This window comes from Olea europaea, unplaced genomic scaffold (assembly GCF_002742605.1).
Source record: "Olea europaea var. sylvestris unplaced genomic scaffold, O_europaea_v1 scaffold1471, whole genome shotgun sequence".
Taxonomy (NCBI): Eukaryota; Viridiplantae; Streptophyta; class Magnoliopsida; order Lamiales; family Oleaceae; genus Olea; species Olea europaea.
Window position 1 is genome coordinate 21,870 of NW_019232267.1, and position 21,944 is coordinate 43,813.

At 32.7% G+C, this 21,944-nt stretch overlaps 2 protein-coding genes across 2 annotated transcripts in view; both read right to left on the minus strand.

The window, feature by feature from the left end:
• LOC111376216 (exopolygalacturonase-like) overlaps nt 1-5,907 on the minus strand; it is a 10,231-nt gene extending 4,324 nt beyond the window's left edge. The window contains exon 1 of the mRNA XM_022999169.1: nt 5,871-5,907. Within this exon, the coding sequence (XP_022854937.1) occupies nt 5,871-5,907 (37 nt within the window). The remainder of the gene's footprint in view (nt 1-5,870) is intronic.
• Nucleotides 5,908-12,360: 6,453 nt separating this feature from the next.
• On the minus strand, nt 12,361-17,860 carry LOC111376205 (nitrate regulatory gene2 protein-like). The gene is made up of 4 exons (XM_022999153.1): nt 16,514-17,860; nt 15,275-15,450; nt 14,439-14,662; nt 12,361-13,380 (listed from the first exon to the last, which is right to left on the minus strand). Exons 1-4 carry the CDS (start codon nt 17,490-17,492, stop codon nt 12,576-12,578), a joined length of 2,184 nt encoding a protein of 727 aa, XP_022854921.1. The 5' UTR covers nt 17,493-17,860; the 3' UTR covers nt 12,361-12,575.
• Between the last annotated feature and the right edge of the window lie 4,084 nt (nt 17,861-21,944).

The window sequence follows — 21,944 nt, forward strand, 5'->3', positions numbered from 1 at the left end:
TCTTATTTTTCTATTATAGATTTCTTTTTAGATAATACAATTCCTTCTTTTTTACATTCGTTTATAAATTCGATTAAATGATTTCTATGTTCTTCTTTACTATTAGAACATATTAATATATTATCTATATATATAATTAGAAATTCATTAAACTTTTTAAATATATTATCCATTTTTCTTTGATATATTTGTGGTGCATTTTTCTAACAAAATGTTATAACTAACCATTCATATTTTACTTGAGGTGTGCTAAATGCAGTATATTATATACTATCTTCTTCCATTTTTACTTGTCAAACCCTGATTTACAATCAAATTTAGAATAATATTGTTTTTCTCTTGCAAGATTTATTAACACTTCTTTATTTGGTAGAAAGTAACCATCAAATTTAGTTTATTTGTTTAATTCTTTATAATTTATGACAATCCTAGCTTTTCCTCTAATTTGTTCAGAATGTTTCATAACCATAAAAGTTGGGCTATTATGAGGTCCATTACTATATCTAATAAATTTTTGTTCTAACAATTCTTTTATCTGATTTTTAAATTCTTGTGTATCTTCTATAGTATACATCATTGATCTGACTCTTATTATAACATTTTCTGTTAATTCTATTTTGGCTTTTGGGTGATGTGGCTTCCAGAATAATAATGAATTTTCTCCATGAACTTTTTCTAGTTGTTCAATTATTTTTTCTATATTCATTTCTATTCCTGTTTTTAGAACTTTTTTGTACAATATTCTTTTACTTTTATTTCATTATATACGATTGATTTTTTCTCTCATTTATCATCAAGTTGGGCTGGCTGAACTCTATAATGTTTAAATTCTCTAGAAATCTTTAATAAGTGTCCATAAGGTGTTTGTAGTATTATCATATAATTATTTTGTTTATAATATTGAAATTGTTGTATGAAATCATTTCCTAATAATATATCACATTCTAGTTTATCATATTTATATACTTTATTTATTGTAACTTGTTTACTTCCAAAAATTATATTAACTTTATCAACACTATTAATTATCTGAGTACTTTCTCTTATAACTCCAGTTATTTTTTTGTTACTATTATTATTCTATGATTTTATTAAAATACTTTTAAATATTGTTATATCACTTTCTGTATCTATTAAAGCACAAGTTGTTATATTTGTCTCTACAATAGTAATTTGTATATATACGGTTAATGTAAAACTTATCAGATTATTCATTTAATTCTTTTTACATAGTGTAGTTTGTCCATTATGAACAATATATAATACTTCTCTTTTTATATTATAGTCTTCTAATCCATTTAGAAAGCTCATTCCTAAAAGTATATGGGGGTTTATATCCATACTCATATCCATGTAATATAGTACTAAAAGATCTATTCTTCTTATTTTTATTGGTACTTTAACTTCCAAATCTGTAATATGTACCTGTCCATCAAAATTTACATATTTATATGACCCAATTTTATGAGTTATTAATCCTTTATTTCTAATTGAAGCTATATGACATTCATTAGTCTATTAATATATTCGGTCCATTTATATGTTCTCTTCCATTATAATATTCTCCTTCTATTTTCATATTTCCAACATTCCTATATAATTTTATTTCTTTTATTTTGTTGATTTTTTCTAACTGGTTTTTATTAGTTATTTTAAAACTTTTTTATTTTTAATTAATTTTTCATCCTTAAATGTTATATTATTAGAACATACTCCTTCATTTAATTCTGTGATTTCAAGTTTATTTTTTACTATGCTAAATTCATATTTTTTTCTGGAATTAAACTTATTTGTTTATTTGGTTATATTATTTTACTAATATCTTTACATTCTTTATAAACTTCAATATATGGTTTATTGGATAAATATTCTCATAATTAGAATTGGTAAATGTATATAAAGTTCTATACTCTATAATCATAATTTGATCACCTGGTTGTATAATATCATCTCTATGTAGCTTAAAATGTAGTCCTAAAATTTCATTAAAATTTTTATCTTTTAATGATATACAATATTTTGGGTAACATGTAAACATAATTTTTTGATATGCCAAATTTCTCTCTGTTGTTCCAAAATGACCGTCTTTTAAGTTTATTATTCTTCCATCATGTAAAGTTATAGTTGAGGGTGAATCTATCCCTTCTCTAAATAGTGATTTAAACATTATTTGTATTCCTACTAAATAAACATATTGATTTTTTCACTAATCTTTGTTAATAATTCATCAACTGTATTTTTTGTTAAAAGATTTAATTTATGTTGTCCATAAGTCGTTCTTACATCCATGATTTTTTCTATTTTGTGATAGTCATTTATTGCTATTCTTTCTCTTTTCAAAATTCTAACAAAAACTTCCCATTTTCCCATTTTTAAATTTAAAGATATTTTTTGTAATTTTCTAAATTTGTTATTATCAAAAATGACTTTTAATCCATATTCTTCTATTCCTTTATATTCTTGTATATTTATAATATTATTTTCTATTTCTTCAATTTCTCTATTCAGATCCTGATTCATCTTTTTCTGTTTCACTTATATATACTTTTCGATCATAATATTCTTCAATATCTGATATTTCACTTAATTCATCTTTTATTTCTAAATATTCTTTTTGTAATATTTTAACTTTCTTTTTATCACAATTAGGGCTTATATGACATATTTCTGCACAATTTCAACATTTACATTGGTTTTTATTTTTTTTATAATTCTTATTATTCTGTTGATTATATGAGTTATTTTTTCTTTTATAATATCTCCTTTTAGGTTCTATATTTTAATTGAAATTTCTAAATTTTTTAAATTTTTTATTTTCATGTTTTCTTTTATTAATTCTTCTTTCAGGATTACATTCCTATTTCACAGGGGTTTTCATATTTTTACAACATATTCAAGTTAATTTTCCTAATTTTTTCATTAATTGTCTTTATTGACATATATATGCAAGTCTTTCAAATAAAGATTTTATTCTTGAGCCTAAAGTTCTAGGTATCCCAATATTATTTCTAACATATTTTTCAAATTCTATTTTAAAATATATTGCCCAAGAACTTGGTAATTTATTATAGTACATATCTTGGTATACTTCTTGGTTTTTATTACTGTAAAATTGAACATAATAATAGTTTCTAGATTCACAAGTATATTCTTTAATTTTAAACATATCACATATTGTTAAATTTATTAGTTTAATCCTAGCACTATCTTTTTCTCTTATTTCTTCTCTTTCAGCATTTCTTATCCAATTTTCTCCTAAAAATTCATCAGATATATATTATACTAATTTTTCTATACCTTGTCTATCTGATTTTATTATTTCTGTTTGTACATTCCTTTTTATTAATGTTTTTGTATCATTACTTATTCCTTCCCACCAATTTCTAACATCTCTTTCAAAGGATGCAATTAAGAAATCTATTCTTCATTCAATACTTTCCCATGTATCATCTTTATTATATAAAAAGAATAATATCATTGAATCTGCACAAGTTAATAAGGCTTTTTTGGTATCTATTTTACAGTTTAAATCTAATTTTGTTCCTCCATGATTAATTGGTTTATCATAATTATCATTTAATTCAAATTTATCTTTATATTTATTTTCTTTAGGTAGTTGTCTATATCTTACTTTATCATAGAATTGTTTATATGATTTATTATATATAGGTGCATAACTTTCATCTGTATCATGTAATTCCTATTTAGAGGTTCCTACTGGATTAAGTTCTCTTCCGATATTAATTAAAACTTGGTATTCACTTATATCAGATAGACTTAGTTGATGAAAATTTTCTATTAGTAAATCTAATTCTTCATTCATTTTTATCTTCTTTTTCATCTATTTTTTCCTAATGATTTTTTTCTAAATCCTTCTTCTTCTTCTAATATTTTTGGTAATATATTTTTTCTAAATTCATAATTCATATTTCCTGTTTCTATTATTATATTTACTTTTTCTATATATTTCTTTCATAATCGAGTAATTTATTTTTCTATGAGTTTTTTTTATCTATTTTCTTATCTTTATTTTTATTATTTTCTTTTAATTCTCTGATTTCAATTTTTAATATATTTATATCGTTTCTTGTTTCTTTTACTTCATTTCTTAAATATTGTACATCATTTATTAGCATTTTTATTAATAATTTTAATTCTTCCATATATTCATTTATTGACATCTTAGTTTTTCCTTATTTCTAACACAGGATAATTTGCATCTTTTATCTTCCTTCCTATCTATTATTTTCCCAAATCTTCTTTCAGCTATATCTAGATCTACTAATTCTTCTTTTACTATAGTAAAATATTTACTTTCAAGTCTTAATCTTTCACATTTTAATTTTGTTAATTGTCTATTATTTGATATTCTTATTCTTTTAGTACTAACATTATATTTCTTATTTCTTCTTGTATTTTATCCATTTTAAAAAGTAATTTATTCAATTTTTGATGCGTATTATCAATTTTACTCATTTTTTTTTGTATTATAAATTATTTTCCTCATCTTCATATATATTAATAATTTTTTCATATATATATATATATATCCTTTATTGTTTATATTATTAATTTTTCTAATATTTGTTCTTTTATTTCTTTAGGCAATTCTTTAATTATTGTTAGTGTCATTATTTTTAATTTATTATGAATAGGTTCTAAAAATATATAACTTCCTCTTTCTTCTTCTAAACACCAATATTTATCTATTTTTCTTATTTTAATTTCCATAATCTCTATGATTTTATCAAGATATAAATATTTTTGTATGCTAATTTAAGATGTATAATCTAAATATTCTTTTATCTTTTTAATAGTTAATCTTTTATTTATTTATAAAATCTAAGTATTAATCTAAATTTGGAAATTTTTATTTCTATTTTTTTATAGGTTTTCTCATAATCTTTATGGCTTTGATACCAATTAAAGGGGCTACTTAGAGCGAACAAAACTCAAATAAATCAAATAAAAATATTAATCAAATAAAATTATCAAATTTCAACCAATGTCTAAATTTTTAAGGACTAAAATAGATGATTTTTATATTATGGTACATTGTTATGTAATATCCAAATGGATGGTATTTTTGATATGTAAATTGTGTAAGGGTCATTTTAGAAAAGTAACCCTTTTGAAAAAGCTATTTCCGTATATTTCCCTTGATTATTAGTGTTGAATATCGATTATATGTTTTTTCTTTCGATTACTTGAATTGATTGTTTGTATCAAATAGAATTTTCTAAAACATAAATATGCATTTTCTTATGATGAGCAAAATATTAATAAAATGACTGTTCAAAATCAAATAGATGAAAATGATGAACAAAATATTAATAAAAAAATATTTTTAAATGTAAATCTGCATTTCTCTCGGGTATAATATGAATCATTCAAAAACTAAGAACAAAGTATTCTATTTGTACAAAGTTTGATTGTGTCCTCTAATTCAAAATCTCTATGTCCGCCCTTGTCTACAACTTTGCTTCTAGGGCTTGAATTGTCTCTATATATATATATATTTGAATCTTCTTTCAATTTATGTATTGTCGATATTATATTTTTCTCTCCATTGATTGTTAATAATAAAATTACTCAATTCTTCTACCAATCTTTCTTCTTGTTCTTGCTTGTGCGACCAATAGTTTATATCGTACCATACTTACCTCCCTCTTTTTCCCAACATTTATCATATTAACCATATGTGATTATAGTACTCGATCCGTCTTAAGCCCCATATGCACCAATAAATTTAGACTAAAAAATAATTTTGTTTTTCTTTCAGAAATTATATGAATTAGATATCTATGTTACAAAATCAAATTAGATTCAAATATAAATTAAATCCTAGGATCAACGTCATGCTAAATTACTAGGATTCACAGATTCAGATAATATACTTGTATCCATTGTAAACGATTGCCTACTGTTGCGGAATTACTGCGACAATCGACTATGTACCGATGAATGCAAATGAAGAGGGTGGTTTTGTGATCTTCCTCAACCAAATCTCCTTATTCCTCAATGGGACCGTGATTTCTCTTCTCGATGGGGAGAAGGGAAAAGAGTGTATGATTTGGTATATTGGGGACCATAACCAAAATAACCTTTATATACTACTTAATTAAGGTTCCCATTATCCCTTAATTAGAGTAATATTAGTCGGTATCTACTCACTTAGTCCATATTAATTTAAGTAGTCTATGGGCATACAAAAAATAGGCCACTTGATTTTTGCCCATTATATTAAATAGCTAATATAATTGTATTAATATGTTGCCAATATTAATTTAGGAAAATCGTGTTTTTCTAACAATCTCCCACTTGGCTACATATTATTCCTTTAAACAATTATATTACAAAACTCCTTAGGCGCGCATCTGTATGCTATTTATCATTAGACTGCTCCTTAAACAATTTTGTCCATCTCATATACTAATAATGGAACCACCACAACTTTCATCACAATACATTAGTGATTAAACCACGATGATCAACATATTAATACACTTAATGATATAGATCAAATATGGATGAGTAGCATGGAAATTTACATGAAATGTGATCTCAAACATGCTTATTTCCAACTGGTCCTTCTGTAGTCTTTAGTGAGATCATTCCAAAGTCCTTAATGCAATGCAAACATTGCACAATGAAAACACAAGCAAACTCAGAAATAGAATCATAGACCATCAACTTTATTCTGCAGAAGGTTAAATAATTTAATGTCTAAAGCAAACATATAGAACATAAAATTGACTCCCACTAGACTAGAATATCCTCGAAAACAACGCCCATGTGAGCAGTGTGCTCATGAAAGACCTTCGGCGTTAAGCCCTTGGTTAGTGGGTCCGTTAGCATGGAATTTGTTCCTATATGTTCTATGAAAATTTGTTTATCTTGAACTCTCTCCTTAACAACTAGAAACTTGATATCAATGAATTTCGACTTTGTCGAACTCCTATTGTTGTTGGAGTAAAGCACCGCTGAGTTATTGTCACAATAAATCTTTAATGGCCTGTCAATGCCATCTACCACTCATAGTCCAGTGACAAAGTTTCGTAGCCATATTCCATGGTTGGATGCCTCACAACAAGCAATGAACTCCGCAGCCATGGTTGAAGAAACTATGAGAGTTTGTTTAGCAGACTTCCATGAGATAGCTCCTTCAGTCAACATAAAGACGTAGCCTGATGTGGAGCGTCTGCTATCTTGGTATCCCGCAAAATCGGAGTCAGAGAACCCGATGATCTCTAAACTATCTGATCTCCGATAAGTGAGCATGTAGTCTTTTGTTCTCCTCAAATAACGCATCACGCGTTTGGCTGCTTTCCAATGTTGCATGCCAGGATTACTCAAGTATCTACCCAAAACTCCCACTATAAATGCTATGTCGGGACCAGTACAAATTAGAGCGTACATTAGACTCCCTACCACTGATACATAGGGAATCTTCTGCATCTCTTCTCTTTGAAGATCATTATTGGGGCACTGTTTGAGACTAAACTTGTCTCCTTTAGAGATGGACGTGTCTCCTGGTCTACTATCTTTCATGCCAAATCTACTCAAAACCTTATCGATATAGCTCTTTTGTGAAAGTCCAAGGATACCTCGAGAACGATCTCTCAGTATCTGAATACCTAATACAAAAGAGGCATCCCAAGATCTTTCATCTCGAATTTCTTCGTCAGAAATTTCTTGGTTTCATGCAATAAGCCTATATCGCTGCTAGCGAGTAGAATATCATTAGCATATAATACCAAGAAGATATATTTACTCCCACTGAACTTATGATATACACAGTCATCAACAACATTTGCCTCGAAACCGTACGAGGTAATGATTTGATGGAACTTGTGATACCATTGATGGGAAGCTTGTTTGAGACCGTAGATGGATTTCTTCAACTTACAAACCATAGACTTTGGATCTCCTGATACAAAGCTTTTTGGTTGTACCATGTAAATCGTCTCATCAATGTCTCCATTGAGAAATGCAATCTTGACATCCATCCACTAGTGCCATTATTGTTCTAAAAGAGTCTTTCGAAGATACCGGAGAGAAAGTCTCTTTGTAGTCTATGCCTTCCTTTTAAGTAAAGCCTTTAGCGACTAGACGAATTTAGGCAACTCGACGAGATCCCAAACGTCATTATCTTTCATAGACTTTATCTCATCTTTCATGGCATCAATCCACTTCTGAGAGTTAGAACTGCGCATGGCCTGATGGAAGTTGATCGGTTCATCCTTCGTTAAACCAACGACATCCTCATGTTCTTGAAGAAAGACGATATAATCGTCTGAAATCGCATTTCTTCTCTTCCTAGTGGATCTCCTTAATAGCACTTCTTGAAGTTGTTGAGTTTGTTCTATAGGTGGTGCTTGAGGAAGAATCTCATTGTTGTCTTGGTCTGAAATAATGTCAGGAATAGGAGCCTGAACATTGCCATCTATTGCCAGAACTGTGTCTTGAACAACAATAGGTACAGAGACCTGATTGCTGTCAATAACAGATTCTTCTTCAAAGACAACGTTCCTTATGTTTCCTTCCCCTCCAAACTCAATATCCTCAAGGAATCTCGCATTTCCCGTTTCAAAGAAGGATCTTGATGTGGGATAGTAAAACTTATAGCCACGAGAGCGTTCAGCGTAACCAACGAAATAGCAGCTAACCGTCCTTGAGTCCAATTTTCTTTCATGTGGCCTATAAGGCCGTGCCTCAGCTGGACAACCCCAAATGTGCAAGTGCTTAATGCTAGGCTTCTTGCCTGTCCACAGCTCATAAGGGGTTTTGGCAACTGCCTTGCTTGGTACCCTGTTAAGAATGTACACTGCGGTCTTCAAAGCTTCTCCCCAAAGTGACTCTAGTAAGGAGGAATGACTTATCATACTCCTTACCATATCCTTAAGAGTTCAGTTTCGTCGTTCTGCAACACCATTCATACTAGGTTTGCCCGACATGGTGTATTGCGGAACAATTCCACACTCATTGAGGAAAATAGCGAAGGGTCCTGGATGTTGTTCTCCTGATCCATCATATCTTCCGTAGTATTCACCACCACGATCAGATTTGATAGCCTTTATTTTCTTTCCAAGTTGGAGTTCAACTTCAGCTTTAAAAGACTTGAAAACATCCAAGGATTGAGACTTCTCGTGTATTAAATATAGGTAACCGAATCTAGAGTGATTGTCTATGAACGTAATGAAGTATTGTTGTCCATTCCAAGAAGTCGTAGGGAATGGGCCACAGATATCAGTGTGTATCAGTTCTAAGATGTATGTAGCTCTCTCGACACCTAATTTTCTCATATTTGTTCTTTTCCCCTTGATGCACTCAACACAAACTTGGAAGTTTGTTAAATCTAGGGGTTCAAGAATTTCATCCGACACAAGCCTCTGAATTCTCTGCTTAGAGATATGACCTAAACGCTTGTGCCATAAAGTGGCATAATTCTCACTTAATTTTCACTTTGTACCACGTGAACTTGTTTGCAGTATTTCGTTATAGGAACTAACAATATCAAGTATATACAGATTATCAATCATATAACCGGAACCAACAAAATTTGAATTTTGATAGAGACTAACTTTATTATTTCCAAATGAACAAGAAAATCCTGATTTGTCCAAACTAGAAATAGAAATTAAATTCCGTCTAAAGGACGGTGCAACAAATGTCTCAAACAAATCCAAATAAAACCCAGTTTTTAATTGTAATCTGAAAGTCCCTATAGCCTCTACCGCAACTTTATTGCCATCGCCCACAAAGATGAATCTTTCAGCATTATTTGGCGATCGGCTCCACAAGCAATCCTGCATGGACATACTTATATGAGTAGTAGCACCAGAATCTACCCACCAAGTATCCTTAGGTACAGAAGCTAAATTAATTTCAGAACAAACTAAAGTTAGAAGCATACCCTTCTTTACACGCCAGGCAGCGTACTTGGGACACTCCTTCATGTGTCCCGACTTCTTACAGAAGTAGTAGGTAAACTCCTTATCCTGCTTCTTTTGCTTCTTCTGCTGAGAAGTTCCTTCCACAGCATCCTTAGCTCTCTTCTTTTTCTTGTTCTGAGAGGTTGAGGCCAAGTGAGCACTCTCAGTCTTATCATGCTGTTGCCTCTCTTCTTCTTGCACACAGTGGGATATAAGCTCATTTAGGGACCATTTGTCCTTCTGAGTGTTATAACTCACTTTGAATTGCCCAAAGTGCGCAGGAAGAGAGATCAAAATCAAGTGCACGAGCAAGTCATCAGACAACTCCAACTTAAGCGACTTGAGTTTTGATGCGAGATGAGACATCTCCATGATGTACTCCCTTATGTTCCCTTTGCCCTTATACTTCATGGAAACGAGTTTAGCCAAAAGGTTACTCGCCTCCGATTTTTCATTCTTGGCAAAATATTGCTCAATTTCTTCAAGGAACTTCTTGGCACTCCCGCTCTCAGTAATAGAGCCCCGAAACGCTTCCGGAATGGAACGTTTCATGATCATCAAGCACATCCAGTCAGAGCGATCCCACTTTTCAATTTTACCCTCATTGGGGTTTTCCGGAGTAGAAGCGGGTCGATCTGAACGAAGTGCAAGATCCAAATCCATACAGCCGAGGACAATTTCCACGGCTTCTTTCCAAACTTTAAAGTTCGTCCCGCTCAGCATTGCGATGTTGCTGACTTGAGCAAAGACGTTCGCAGCATTAACAACAGAAACTGTATAGAGAACAAAATAAGCAAGCATGTCAAATAAGAAAATTAAGACACGCACAAATAATCCAGATTTTGGGATCCATCTCAAGATACCTAGTACAGCATTAATTCCTAGTCTTTGAACAGAGAAATTAACTGTAATTGGTACTCTTGGTGCAATGATCAAACATTGACAATCAATTCTGTCAAATAATAGCCTTTCTTTGGACCGACTATTATTCACATGAAATGTCTTTATAATTTTCACACATTTATCATCACAAGCACGTTGTTATTTGACCAAATTGTGTCTTCCTTTGGGCCGAGCACAATTCGCATAAATAACTCCGTACAAAACATCTATGTATTTTCAATTAAATCAATCTACACAATAGGGGTTACTTTGACAACATGTTGCTTTAATCAATTAAATTGAATATACTAGACATCCAAAGGGAACAATCAAAACCAAAGTTTTGAATTTATTTTAAAACTTAAAATTGGAAAAACTGAATTCTCAAAGGCACATGTTTTTTTTATTTTAAACCAAAAGGCACATGTCTTGGACCCATTATGAAACAAAAGTCAACAATTGCAACTGAATCATATAATGCAATTGAAATTGATCCATTGTGAAAGGTTACGTGTATTACCAATCTATACTAAATATGCCAAATAGTATTCTGTCATACACCATTCTATATTGACTCCATTATGAGACATAAAACAAGGGTCAAAAAATGCGGCTAATCCATGCAGTTGAAATTCTGATTTCTGGATCCATAATGAAGGTCACAGATTTTGACAGTGATCTACATGCTATCAAAAGTGATATATCCATTATAAACAGTCCAAAATTGCTGACTTGCTCTTGATGCAATTGAAATTCATTATAAAATGATCCGAAACTGCAGATGTCTAAAAGGCAGATGAAATTCAGATCCCAAAAAAAAAATTAAAATGGACACTGACAGAATTTAAAATCAATACTAACTGTGCCAAAAATTTCGAGATTCGATTTTGCCGAATGCATCAAGAATAATTCTTAAACTTGACAGTTTAAGGAATTTCACAAAATTCAAATATTCTATTCGAGAAAAATAATCCAAATATCATACGAATAGAACATGCACAAATCCTAATAATCTAGCAAATGATGACCGCTTTGATACCACTTGTTAGAAAATCAAATTAGATCCAAATATAAATTGAATCCTAGGATCAACATCATGCTAAATTACTAGAATTCATAGATTCAGATAATATACCTGTATCCATTGTAAACGATTGCCTACTGTTGCGGAATTACTGCAACAATCGACTATGTACCGATGAATGCAAATGAAGAGGGTGATTTTGTGATCTTCCTCAACCAAATCTCCTTATTCCTCAATGGGACCGTGATTTCTCTTCTCGATGGGGAGAAGCGAAAAGAGTGTATGATTTGGTATATTGGGGACCATAACCAAAATAATATTTATATACTACTTAATTAGGGTTCCCATTATTCCTTAACTAGAGTAATATTAGCCGGTATTTACTCACTTAGTCCATATTAATTTGAGTAGTGGTCGAACGTGGCAACCTCTACAAGGTATGGCGACCTCAAGTCCACAGCCACGTAGGGACTTACAGTGGGCCAGGTCGAACCAACTCAACTTCACACCACCTACCCAATCCGAAAAGAGTAGCCCTTTCCATTGCCATCCAGCCACCAAATAAGTTAAATCAAAGACAGGATTAACAAGTGAAAACTATAAATGGGAGTACACAACAAGCTAGAAAAATCTTCTCCCTTGAGTCGCACACGCTTGGAAGATAAAAAAAAAAAAAAAAAACTAATCCGCCATGAACAAGTCGTCCACCATGTAATGGGAAACCGAAACCAGCTCTATGAACCCCGGTTCGCATGATTCTGCGAATGAACAAGCATTCTCAGTCTCTCATAAGAATCAAAACAAGTATGAGCATAGTCAGACATGGCTCGGAAAAACTCAGGCAGCCGGATTTTTAAACTCCCAAGCGACTTGTCCCTCACTTGAATACAGAGCTTCCGATGATCTTCCATTTCCTCTTCCAACCTCTTTTTCAAGCTTTCTACCACAAACTGTTTCTCCAAAAGGGGGTCCTTCGTGTTGGAGCCCACGGATTTCTCCGGGTCATTCTCGTCTGGGGTTCTGTGCTGCATGCTGTACTTCTGATACCATTCTTGGAATGCCTGGTTCTTGCGCATGTACTCTTTTCTGGTTTCTTCAAACTTCTCCTTTAGCTTCATTTCTTCCTCCTGATGGTCAATAATGGACTTTATGACAGCAGCAAAGGAGGAAATTGCGCTTTTGACAACCTCATTCGGAAGCTTTTCGAGTTGGTCGTGCCAAGAATGTAGGAGAGGGTGGATTGGAGGGTTCTGAACTCTTGGGGGTGAAGAGATTTTTTCTTTTATGCTGCTCTCAATCGGGATAAGATTTAACTTCAACCAGCTATTAAGGGCTTGGATGTATTGTCTTTGATTAGTAACGAGCTTTTCAAATTGCGATTGCCATTCCTGGACAACATTCCAAAGCTGGAGTGTATGCTCGTGATGATTTTTGCTCGTTTCAATGGGAGTTCCCGAAATTTCAAGGGGTTTGAGTTCGGCAACAATGTTCAGCTGGCTGTCGTGATGTGTGCACATGGATTTCCACATCTTTGCCATCCTTCAATAGAGTAAAATAATAATCAAGACATAATAAAAGAAAAAAAACATGGGAAACATTCAACTGATGAATCCATTGCAGAGATATTTGATATGAGTGAATACATTTCAGCGGCAAAAGGGATTTTAAGATAACATGATGATGTCAATCAAGGAAAAAAACTCCAGTGTGATGCAGAAAGTAATATAAAGGTTTTGTCCCATATTTGGATTTAAGAGAAATCAATGAAACCTAGGTATACTTGATTGAGAAAGTCAAACAACGTAGCAATCCCCGGAAGAAAAATTACCCTTTTTAAACCAAATATTTGTTTGTTTTTTAAATCAACTAGATTATGAGTTTGAGACTTCAAGTATACATGTAGTGCTATGTATGGTAAGATTTTTTCCTCTGGATAACATTTAATGCAGAAAATCTGATCAACGTGGATGAGGAAGGCAGGACCTGGTAGAAGAGGAAGAGCATTACACAGTAAAAGATGAACAACATATTCAAGTCGGATTTCTTTTAGGATTATTACTGTTAAACTTATGGTAAGTAGATCATGTTATGGAGCATTTCATTAATGCAGAAACCATGAGAGAGAGAATGAGAAGATCTTAATGGCAGGTCAAGAATAAAAATTCAAGCACTCAAAAAAAGTTTCCGGATTTCTTTTAGGATTATTACTGTTAAACTTATGGTAAGTAGATCATGTTATGGAGCATTTCATTAATGCAGAAAGCATGAGAGAGAGAATGAGAAGATCTTAATGGCAGGTCAAGAATAAAAATTTAAGCACTCAAAAAAAGTTTCCATGGCATGATTTAATGATTTAAATTTAAAATTTTTGGATTACATTAAGGTATTTTTCAGAGTATGGCGAAGAATCTCCAGGCCAGAATAAGAAAATGCAGATTAGTCAAGCAGGGAAACACTGTCTAGAGATGACTGACAACATACTACGGCATCGCCCACAGCCTCATTGTTGATGGGGAACTAAATTAGCATACAATGAACTGTCATAAAAATTAATAGATATAGTTTTGGACTAAGGATGAATCAAAACAGAAACTTACCCGTGAATGAGAGCAACAAGTTTTGGATACAACTGCTTGTCGCGTATATCATTGACTTCCGAAACAGTTGAATCCAAAGATTGCCAGTCGACTATATACCGTGTATGCAAATGACTAACAGCAGCTTTTGCTTTCTCCAACTGTTCTGTACTAGCATTACGTTTTTTCAGCTTGTTCAACGCTGAAACTTTCCTCTGATACTCGAGTTTCATAAGCTCACCAGCCTATCAGTGCACAAAAACAACAAATGTTATAAATATGGCCATGCCTACGGAAGAATCCAGGCTTGCATGCCACAACTAGAATAGTTACAACACAGCAGCTAGCCAATTTTTTTTGTCAAAGAAAATTTTATTCCCTGATGCAACAAATTCAAATGGCATCAATTAACCATATATATAAACATGGTCATGCCTAAGGAAGAATCCAGGCGTGCGTGCCACAACTAGAATAGTTACGACACAGCAGCTAACCAATTTTTTTTGTCACAGAAAATTTTATTCCCTGATGTAACAAATTCAAATGGTGCCATATGCAATTATAATGCAAGAATGTTGTATTGTGTGTGGGGCCTTAGTTTCATATACTATATAAAAGAATCTAATTTGCGCAGTTTTTTCAATGTTAAATTAGACAAATAGGTGTGTTTTTCTTCATTTTTTGATCTCATTCATCATATCTCTCAGAATTAGAGAATAAGTTTAATCCAAATCAAAAACTTGCCATAGACATCAATTACAAATCAATATGATAAAATGAAAATCAAAAGATCTGGGATGAAGTGTAAACACACAGAGAATATGATAAATTGATAGTTCTAAGAGAATGTAACGCACCTTCACTTCTTCATATAGCTTTTTCTCCCATGCTAGCAATTTATCCAAGACAGTGGCATGCGTCTCATAATCGTCTGCATCCAAGTTATCCTTAGTGCCATCACCATTTGGTATGCCTCTGAAAGACTTGTTCCATGTAATTACTTGCATTACCCTCGCTGCATGGTCAATGTGCCCTAAAAATAAGAAACAACATTTATCCATTTGTAAGAGAACTGGCGGAGGATCTATTAACTGGATATGGTTTTGCCTCAATAAGTAAGTCAAGCGATTAGGCAAACATTTTAGAACTTCAGATGGAAATAGAAATCTTCTGCTGCAGGTTCATTTAATAGAAATAGAACTAACAACAGGGTCATAATTTGAATAGCATTTCTATCTCAAAACACCCATGAGAAAAACAAATATGGTTTTCCATATTACAATCAATAGTTTTCCAGTCAGGTGACAGTTGGGGGAACGAAACATTACTCCTATATAGAACTCTATCGTAATGCTCGATCCAAGTCAAATAATAAACTGTTTAGGCTATAAGTTTTAAACAAGCATCTAACATTTTGTATGCCTGTTGAGAAAAATCTCCATGAATGAAAAATATTAATGATAAGAAAAGTAATAAAGATTCAAACTTTACACAAGAAATTCAAGTTCACACATGTAAGTTCATTTGAGTCCCAAATGCTGGATTGCCCAGCGGTTACAAGCTTATCTCTTAATTGGCTAATATATTATGAGAAAAATCATTATGTAGACAAGCACAAGAGAATCTACTCCATTCACAAATTATTAATACACTACTATTAGATTATAATCTCTACAAACTGAACAGAAACAACCTTAGTAGCTAACCAGCTCAAAGTTAGTGTCTATACAAAAAATTGAGTAATTTCCCTATACATAGACACTCATGAGTAATAGGAAACAATGCCCTTCGAGAAGATGGCTAATGCTTTTGTGAATGCAATGATCTATACGTATATCCTTAAATAATTCATACTACATTAAGGCACACGTTATGAGAACAAATGGTTTCACAAATGCATGTTTTGTGTTCTAAGATTCAATTTAAACCCCTCTAGTAAATGCAAATTCAATTTCGAGCAACAACCACTTCTAAATCTAACCGAAAATCTTAAACGTTAGGTGAATTCAGACAAAACGCGTCAACAACACATATCACACAAGAACTCAATCAGAAAGCTATTGTTCTCTACCAAAACGGTAAAATGATATTGTCACCTCTATTATCAGCAAAATTAGAATGGTAATGCAAGCGGGTGGCCTCCAGCATCTTCGACACCTCTTGTGCACTTTGGGAAGCCTTGAGGAAATGATCATCAATCTCACCCAAAATCTTTGACAAATCCACACTATTTTTATTTCCTACCATATTCCCACCACTAATCCCTCCTCCACTCATCACAGGTGGCGCTGTGTTTGAATGCAAGAATTGCTTCTCCTTTGCCTCAGTCACCGTCGTCTCCTCAGGTGTCTTAAACTCCTCAACTCCAGGGAATCCCACATTTTTCTCCGGCGTCTTGAACTCCATGTTAATGTTACCCACCTCGTCGAAATTCCCATTTTCATTGCCCTTTTGTCCTTCCATATAATGCTTCTCGTCGTCTTCTTCCTCCACCTCCTCCAATGACTGACCGGGCATATTGTCCCCCATGAAAAAATAATCCCAGGCCACGCCTTTAAGGTCCGGTGGCGGGGGCGGATTAGGGGTTCTTATTGGGGTTTCGGGGCCCATCTCCTCAACCCCTTTTTTCCTTCTATTAAGCCCTCCTTTCTCTTCTTCCTCTTCTTCTTCATCACTCTCATCAATGACAATACCCTTCATTTTCTCCGAGTGAGAAAGCGCAGCAGGCATGGTCATGGAACGCTGAATGGGCGGGAGAGGGGAAAAGGTCGGGAGTGGCGGAGGAGGAGGCAGACTGGACTCCATCACAGAAGGAGGCAACGGCGGCGGCGGCGGCGGTCGCTCCGTAACAGCTGGGTCTCCAGGGCCCACCGCTATAGCTGGTGGCGGCGGGGGCACCTCGCCGGTACCGTAATCGCTCAAGGCAGCGCCAATGTTTTTGAGGGATACGGCGTAGCCCGACTGAGCCGACGCAAATGCATTTCTTACAGAAACAGCCTCTCTCATCAGATTCCTTCTTTCTTTGCATCTTGACACTGATTCTTCATTGTCTATTCTTGATTGTGCACACCCCATTTTCACGCGTACAAATTTCTCCTTTTTTCTACCTTCTTGTCAGTTTTTTGTGCTTGAATCAAAATGATCTTATGGGATTCACACACAGACACAAAATGTAAACAACTAAGTGTATGTACAACTCTTGCTAGCACTTGGAAGATGACGATACATACATATAAAAACGATATATGTATTCTGTCGGTAAATATCGAAAATTTTCTTCTGTTTGGGAATAATATTAATGGCAGAGGAACAAAAATTGATGCTTAATAATGGGAAAAAGAGAGAACGGACAATTCCTGGGCACATAGCACAGTACAGAGCACTGAGCATCTCTCCTGTATCGATGCTTTATACTTATATATGGATCTCTGTTCATATATATTGTATACGCTCCATACTGCATTGAGTGCAATAATAAATGCGATTTACAAATTCAATTTGGGCAATTGTAATAATTGGAGGAACTGCCACAGGAAGGGGAAGGGCGATTACGGATTTTGAAAACGGGGGGCCAACGGTCACATTTTTCGAGGTACAACGATGTCGTTTAAAGTATTAACTTGGGAATGGTCCCTTCTGGTACGTTTATCTTGTTTTAGACTCATAATTGATTTCAAAATAACTTTTGAAAAAGAAAATTGCAAAAAAATGTCATGGGAATGCTGTAAAATGTGTTACTATTAGTAAATACCAGTATTTTAAAAGGAGTAATACATGACGATGCGTGAAGGACTAATCATGGGCTAAGCAAGCTTAGGCAAGGTCTAAGCGTAAAAATGTATTTTCTTATTTTAATATTATTTTTATTTTTAATCAATTGAAAAATTGTTTAATAATTAAAAATAATACATGTCAAACATTTAAAACAAATTTATAGGAAATTTATACATTTTTTCAAAGTTTCCTACAAAAAGATAAGTTCCAAATATAAATATTAAATAATAAATATATAACAAATTTTGGGAGATTTCCTTTGTTCAAGGTTTTGAGTGACTATTTTGAATTTAGAACTGACGAAGTGAAGAAATCAACATTTAAGTTTTAACTTATAAGAATTGTGAAAAAAAAATATATTTTAGAAAAGGATAATTGTTGACCACCGAACTCCGATCTCGCGAAAGTTGTTCACAGGCCCCACCTCTGGCAGATATGAGTTCGGCTACACCCCTCAGCTTGGGTTTACTCGCCGTAACCCCAAAAAGATATCACGATCGCCCTTTGTCATATCACCCTTTAAAACTCGTGCACTTGTCAAAAATGATGTCATCACCATCCAAAGTCTCAAATCCAAGGCACGAAATCTTCAACCTCTTGCAGATCATCATTACCTGAGGAAACATCGGCACACGTTCACCGACCCCGTTGACCAATCACAGGAGGATTCAGTGACCCAACTTTCGAGCTCGACATTGCAGCTAATTCGACTAATTTAACGTAATTTCAACTAAAACACCTCCCTTCTTAAAGCTGGCTCAAAATTAGCCAATGCATATTTTGACGTCAACAATAATTATGCGCGAATAATTGCGCCTAGGCACGCCTTAGTGTTCAACGATTGCTATTGACTGCTAAATAAGGCGTCAAGTCACTTGACTTAGAGGAGCCATCAATGCGCAATGTGCATGCACATCGCACATTGACGGCTCCTCCAAAAACGCCTTTTAGAACGATGGTAAAGACAATACTCTTGAAATCTTAAATTCATTTTTATGATGTTATAAATTAATTGGAGTTCAAAATTTATATATTAATTGTTTCAATAAATTATATTGTCAAAAGTAATTTTAAATTGAAAAGAGACAGTAATACATTCAAAAAACGTACCTTACAAATATATCAACGACCTAGTAATTTAGCTCATATATAAAATTGTTTGACCGCTGAGAAGTCGAAAATAATTCTTGTTTATATCCATATCTTGTTTGCTAAGAGAAATTTAGCTATTGAACATGTTATTTCTATTTTTATTTTTTTTTAAGATTAATTTTGCAAGTAGAATACACTTCGTTAGTCATTATTATTGCAATAGAAAATGACATTAACATGATCATTCAATTTAGTCGAATGGGTCCTCCAATTCGACCATTATTTAGTAAGGCAAGAAAAGTGTGCAAAACCGAGTTTTTGAGTATTTTTTGTATATAGAAATTAAGTAAACATCGAAGGTGAAAAAGAAGAAAATGCATTAACATTGGAAAATCTTTTTATAAAACTACGGTACTAAGATTAATTTTGCAAGTAGAATACACTTCGTTAGTCATTGTTATTGCAATAGAAAATGACATTAACATGATCATTCAATTTAGTCGAATGGGTCCTCCAATTCGACCATTATTTAGTAAGGCAAGAAAAGTGTGCAAAACCGAGTTTTTGAGTATTTTTTGTATATAGAAATTAAGTAAACATCGAAGGTGAAAAAGAAGAAAATGCATTAACATTGGAAAATCTTTTTATAAAACTACGGTACCACTCGAAGAAAACTTTTACACGTTTTCTTGAAAAAACTATGAAGTTCATCAAAAAAGGGAAAGAGAAATCCCAAAAAGCCCAACATGTATGGCAAAAAGAAATTCGTAGGTCTTAGGTAGATGGGTAAAAGGCATGACAAAATGTACAAAAATGAATGTTCAAGGCATGGGGAAAAGGTACATAACCAGTGAAATTAGAGAGGGGAGGTGGGGTGGGGTGGGGTGAGGGGGGTTGGGGAACTACGGTACCACTCGAAGAAAACTTTTACACGTTTTCTTGAAAAAACTATGAAGTTCCTCAAAAAAGGGAAAGAGAAAACCCAAAAAGCCCAACATGTATGGCAAAAAGAAATTCGTAGGTCTTAGGTAGATGGGTAAAAGGCATGACAAAATGGACAAAAATGAATGTTCAAGGCATGGGGAAAAGGTACATAACCAGTGAAATTAGAGAGGGGAGGTGGGGTGGGGTGGGGTGAGGTGGGTTGGGGCATCAATTTATTTATTTTAAAAGGGCACCTTTGAAATGTTTACTTACCCACAAATTCATTTAATTTTCTTATTTCACTTTTAACACCCTAACCTTTTAGCAATAAGGCAATGAACATCCTCAACTCTTGTGAATGAGCACACCACCCCAACCAACTTATTCAAAAAGTCATTTGGTAAATAAGCAGCCTTCGCCTTATTACCGTTCTTATATAAAATAAATATTGCTCGTTTTTTCATTGTAAGTACAATATTTTTTGAAATTTTAAGTATTCTTCTTTGCTTACGAACTAGAATATAGAATTGTGAGCGAGGAAAGCAAACTAAACTATATGATTAAGATAATAATTTTATTTAAAAAAATTCAGATCCCTATAAAATATAAAATATAATTGGTTAAACACATAAAATATATTAATTAACTTTTGTCATTTCCTATGATATATAAATTAGAAACTCTAAATAATAAATTTTGCTCGCCCTCAATCAGTGTTTTAAAAGCGCGTCTAGACAAAATGGACAAAGCTATGTTACATTTTTTGCATGTATATCGCTTGAATCCAATTAGAACGACTACCAAATTTCCACCGTAAGACATTGTCTAAGCTCATTATGTACTTATTCTTTAAATTGATATTTAATTCATACTTTAATTTTTGTGATGATGATGTTAATTAAGGTTCTACATTCTAAAATAACATACAACTTTTTAACATAATGCTTATTTTGATATCTTCATATGATTAAGATAATAATTTTATTTAAAAAAATTCAGATCCCTATAAAATATAAAATATAATTGGTTAAATACATAAAATATATTAATTAACTTTTGTCATTTCCTATGATAAATAAATTAGTAACTCTAAATAATAAATTTTGCTCGCCCTCAATCAGTGTTTTAAAAGCGCGTCTAGACAAGATGGACAAAGCTATGTTACATTTTTTGCATGTATATCGCTTGAATCCAATTAGAACGACTACCAAATTTCCACCGTAAGACATTGTCTAAGCTCATTATGTACTTATTCTTTAAATTGATATTAATTCATACTTTTATTTTTGTGATGATGATGTTAATTAAGGTTCTACATTCTAAAATAACATACAACTTTTTAACATAATGCTTATTTTGATATCTTAGATACCTTTGTCTTGTATAATATAATGACGTGCGTTTGCAATTTTGCAGATATTGAAAAAAATCAATCTCCTCATCGAAGAACAAATAGAAAAAATGCAATATCGTAGATACCATAATGCTTAGAACCCCAGCGCAATAGAGTGCACATAGAGAGAATTTGAGGAGATGATATTTTAAGAGTTGAATTAAATCCAACATGAGAGTCAATAACGGTACAATATAAGCTCTATTTTTTCGTCTTAAGTTTATTTATTTAAAAAATCACATATTCCAACACTTTTTCGTTAAAAAGTCACGTACCAAATTTTTGAACTAACTAAAAATTAGACCATATTTTTCAAATTTGTAATAAAAACCCGAAATAGACCT